Source organism: Salvelinus namaycush, chromosome 19 (assembly GCF_016432855.1).
Source record: "Salvelinus namaycush isolate Seneca chromosome 19, SaNama_1.0, whole genome shotgun sequence".
In the NCBI taxonomy this organism is placed as follows: Eukaryota; Metazoa; Chordata; class Actinopteri; order Salmoniformes; family Salmonidae; genus Salvelinus; species Salvelinus namaycush.
This window is the reverse complement of record NC_052325.1, coordinates 992,699-997,907: the sequence shown is the minus strand read 5'-3', so window position 1 is coordinate 997,907 and position 5,209 is coordinate 992,699. Positions and strand designations below refer to the sequence as shown.

At 54.8% G+C, this 5,209-nt stretch overlaps 1 protein-coding gene across 1 annotated transcript; it reads left to right on the top strand.

The window, feature by feature from the left end:
• Positions 1 to 383: 383 nt before the first annotated feature.
• Positions 384 to 3,777, top strand: LOC120064510 (pollen-specific leucine-rich repeat extensin-like protein 1). Its single transcript, XM_039015126.1, has 2 exons — positions 384 to 1,994; positions 3,709 to 3,777. The coding sequence occupies exons 1-2, from the start codon at positions 384 to 386 to the stop codon at positions 3,775 to 3,777; spliced, it is 1,680 nt and encodes a 559-aa protein (XP_038871054.1).
• The last annotated feature ends 1,432 nt before the right edge of the window (positions 3,778 to 5,209 follow it).

Genomic DNA, 5,209 nt, shown 5'->3' with positions numbered 1-5,209 from the left:
CTACTTGTAAAACCTGGTAGGTGGGCACCAACTCACCCACACATCGTAGCCTCTGTGTCCTGTTGCTATCCCTGACCCCGACCACCATGGGAAGGAAATGTATCTCACAGAGACCCCCGCTGCGCTCCACCCTCCCTGGGCTGCTCCTGGGCCTCGCCACGGTAGCCCTGCGGGCACGCCCGTTCCCCGCCAGCCGCTCACTGCCGCTCTGACGACGCTTCAGCTGGTTCTGACAGCGACTCTTTAGGGCCAGAGTCAGACACTCCTCTCCTGGAGACACAACAACACAGGTCAGGTGAGACACAACAACACAACAAATATCAAAACACAACACACCCCCATGTCCACAGCCCGGGCCCCCATGTCCACAGCCCAGGGCCCCCATGTCCACAGCCCAGGCCCCCATGTCCACAGCCCAGGCCCCCCATGTCCACAGCCAGGGCCCCCATGTCCACAGCCCGGGCCCCCATGTCCACAGCCCAGGGCCCCCATGTCCACAGCCCAGGCCCCCATGTCCACAGCCCAGGGCCCCCATGTCCACAGCCCGGGCCCCCATGTCCACAGCCCGGGCCCCCATGTCCACAGCCCAGGCCCCCATGTCCACAGCCCAGGCCCCCATGTCCACAGCCCAGGGCCCCCATGTCCACAGCCCCCATGTCCACAGCCCAGGGCCCCCATGTCCACAGCCCAGGGCCCCCATGTCCACAGCCCCCCATGTCCATAGCCCAGGCCCCCATGTCCACAGCCCAGGGCCCCCATGTCCACAGCCCGGGCCCCCATGTCCACAGCCCAGGGCCCCCATGTCCACAGCCCAGGCCCCCATGTCCACAGCCCAGGGCCCCCATGTCCACAGCCCGGGCCCCCATGTCCACAGCCCGGGCCCCCATGTCCACAGCCCAGGCCCCCATGTCCACAGCCCAGGCCCCCATGTCCACAGCCCAGGGCCCCCATGTCCACAGCCCCCCATGTCCACAGCCCAGGGCCCCCATGTCCACAGCCCAGGGCCCCCATGTCCACAGCCCCCCATGTCCATAGCCCAGGCCCCCATGTCCACAGCCCAGGGCCCCCATGTCCACAGCCCGGGCCCCCATGTCCACAGCCCAGGGCCCCCATGTCCACAGCCCAGGGCCCCCATGTCCACAGCCCGGGCCCCCATGTCCACAGCCAGGGCCCCCATGTCCATAGCCCAGGCCCCCATGTCCACAGCCCAGGCCCCCCATGTCCACAGCCAGGGCCCCCATGTCCACAACCCAGGCCCCCATGTCCACAGCCCGGGCCCCCATGTCCACAGCCAGGGCCCCCATGTCCATAGCCCAGGCCCCCATGTCCACAGCCCAGGCCCCCCATGTCCACAGCCAGGGCCCCCATGTCCACAACCCAGGCCCCCATGTCCACAGCCCAGGCCCCCCATGTCCACAGCCCGGGCCCCCATGTCCACAGCCCAGGGCCCCCATGTCCACAGCCCGGGCCCCCATGTCCACAGCCCAGGCAACCCATGTCCACAGCCCGGACCCCATTGTCCACAGCCCAGGCCCCCATCTCCACAGCCCCCCATGTCTACAGCCCAGGCCCCCATGTCCACAGCCCGGGCCCCCATGTCCACAGCCCGGGCCCCCATGTCCACAGCCCAGGCCCCCATGTCCACAGCCCGGGCCCCCATGTCTATAGCCCGGGCCCCCATGTCCACAGCCCAGGCCCCCATGTCCACAGCCCAGGCCCCCATGTCCACAGCCCGGGCCCCCATGTCCACAGCCCAGGCCCCCATGTCCACAGCCCCCCATGTCCACAGCCCAGGCCCCCATGTCCACAGCCCAGGGCCCCCATGTCCACTGTCCAGGCTCCCATGTCCACAGCCCAGGGCCCCATATCCACAGCCCCCCATGTCCACAGCCAGGGCCCCCATGTCCACAGCCGGGCCCCCATGTCCACAGCCCCCCATGTCCACAGCCCGGGCCCCCATGTCCACAGCCCGGGCCCCCATGTCTACAGCCTGCGTCTGTGTTTTAACAAGACAAAGCTGATTTGACATATATTTCCTGAGACATATGGAGCAGAGTCTTACAAGCATTAGAAACAGCATTGGGGTGGATACGGAGGGACACGTGGATTTGAGCAGGTGTGATGTCATTCAGGTTAGTGGAAATGTTGAGTTGTCTTGTCTCTTTGTCTATGTATGTTTTTATTGTCACACAACAAAAGTTAAATATTATTAATATTAATATATATTTTTGACGAAAGTTGGGAGAGAGCTCACTGGACCAGTCATGCAAGATCAACACTCAGTAAGATAGAAAGTGTGTGTTAACTGTGGTAACTAACCCGTTTCATGTTGTTAACTGTGGTAACTAACCCGTTCCATGTTGTTAACTGTGGTAACTAACCCGTTCCATATTGCTCACTGTGGTCACTAACCCATTTCATGTTGTTAACTGTGGTAACTAACCCGTTCCATGTTGCTCACTGTGGTAACTAACCCGTTCCATGTTGTTAACTGTGGTAACTAACCCGTTCCATATTGCTCACTGTGGTAACTAACCCGTTTCATGTTGTTAACTGTGGTAACTAACCCGTTCCATGTTGTTAACTGTGGTAACTAACCCGTTCCATATTGCTCACTGTGGTCACTAACCCATTTCATGTTGTTAACTGTGGTAACTAACCCATTCCATGTTGCTCACTGTGGTAACTAACCCGTTCCATGTTGTTAACTGTGGTAACTAACCCGTTCCATATTGCTCACTGTGGTCACTAACCCATTTCATGTTGTTAACTGTGGTAACTAACCCGTTCCATGTTGTTAACTGTGGTAACTAACCCGTTCCATATTGCTCACTGTGGTCACTAACCCATTTCATGTTGTTAACTGTGGTAACTAACCCGTTCCAAGTTGCTCACTGTGGTCACTAACCCATTTCATGTTGTTAACTGTGGTAACTAACCCGTTCCATGTTGCTCACTGTGGTCACTAACCCATTTCATGTTGTTAACTGTGGTAACTAACCCGTTCCATGTTGTTAACTGTGGTAACTAACCCGTTCCATATTGCTCACTGTGGTCACTAACCCGTTCCATGTTGTTAACTGTGGTAACTAACCCATTTCATGTTGTTAACTGTGGTAACTAACCCATGTCATGTTGTTAACTGTGGTAACTAACCCATTTCCTGTTGTTAACTGTGGTAACTAACCCATTTCCTGTTGTTAACTGTGGTCATTAAGCCATTTCCTGTTGTTAACTGTGGTCACTAACCCATTTCCTGTTGTTAACTGTGGTAACTAACCCATTTCATGTTGTTAACTGTGGTCACTAACCCATTTCATGTTGTTAACTGTGGTCACTAACCCATTTCCTGTTGTTAACTGTGGTCACTAACCCATTTCCTGTTGTTAACTGTGGTAACTAACCCATTTCCTGTTGTTAACTGTGGTCACTAACCCATTTCCTGTTGTTAACTGTGGTAACTAACCCATTTCCTGTTGTTAACTGTGGTCACTAACCCATTTCCTGTTGTTAACTGTGGTAACTAACCCATTTCCTGTTGTTAACTGTGGTAACTAACCCATTTCCTGTTGTTAACTGTGGTCACTAACCCATTTCCTGTTGTTAACTGTGGTCACTAACCCATTTCCTGGGTCTCGTTATATTGAACACAGAAAGACCTGTGTGGTGCTCTCTGTCTCTGTTAATAATGTTCCCTCTCATCTTCAGATGAGGTGGTCAAGTTTGGACACATGCAAACCCCCACAACACTTCCAGCTGACCCTCACAGATAGATGACCCTCACAGATAGTCGACCCTCACAGATGATTGACCCTCACAGACAGATGGCCCTCACAGATAGATGACCCTCACAGGTAGATGACCCGCACAGATAGATGACCCTCACAGATATATGACCCTCACAGCTAGATGGCCCTCACAGATAGATGGCCCTCACTGGTAGATGGCCCTCACAGGTAGATGACCCTCACAGATAGATGGCCCTCTCAGGTAGATGACCCTCACAGATAGATGACCTTCACAGGTAGATGACACTCACAGATAGATGACCCTCACAGATGATTGGCCCTCACAGATGATTGACCCTCACAGATAGTTGGCCCTCACAGATAGATGACCCTCACAGATAGATTACCCGCACAGATAGATGACCCTCACAGGTAGATGACCCTCACAGATAGATGGCCCTCACAGGTAGATGACCCTCACAGATAGAAGACCTTCACAGGTAGATGACACTCACAGATAGATGACCCTCACAGATATATGACCCTCACAGGTAGATGACCCTTACAGATAGATGACCCTCACAGATAAATGACCCTCACAGATAAATGACCCTCACAGGTATATGGCCATCACAGGTAGTTGACCCTCACAGATAGATGGCCCTCACAGATAGATGACCCTCACAGATATATGACACTCACAGGTAGATGACACTCACAGATAGATGACCCTCACAGATATATGACCCTCAAAGGTAGACGACCCTCACAGGTAGACGACCCTCACAGGTAGACGACCCTCACAGATGATTGACACTCACAGACTGTATAATTAACCTGGAACCCTGTCAACTTTGGTTTCTCTCTGTCCACTGTCATGTACTAGACTGGAGTGTGAGGGGCTGTCATGTACTAGACTGGAGTGTGAGGGGCTGTCATGTACTAGACTGGAGTGTGAGGGGCTGTCATGTACTAGACTGGAGTGTGAGGGGCAGGGCTGTCATGTACTAGACTGGAGTGTGAGGGGCAGGGCTGTCATGTACTAGACTGGAGTGTGAGGGGCAGGGCTGTCATGTACTAGACTGGAGTGTGAGGGGCTGTCATGTACTAGACTGGAGTGTGATGGGCAGGGCTGTCATGCACTAGACTGGAGTGTGAGGGGCAGGACTGTCATGTACTAGACTGGAGTGTGAGGGGCAGGGCTGTCATGTACTAGACTGGAGTGTGAGGGGCTGTCATGTACTAGACTGGAGTGTGAGGGGCAGGGCTGTCATGTACTAGACTGGAGTGTGAGGGGCAGGACTGTCATGTACTAGACTGGAGTATGAGGGGCTGTCATGTACTAGACTGGAGTGTGAGGGGCAGGACTGTCATGTACTAGACTGGAGTGTGAGGGGCAGGACTGTCATGTACTAGACTAGAGTGTGAGGGGCTGTCATGTACTAGACTGGAGTGTGAGGGGCAGGGCTGTCATGCACTAG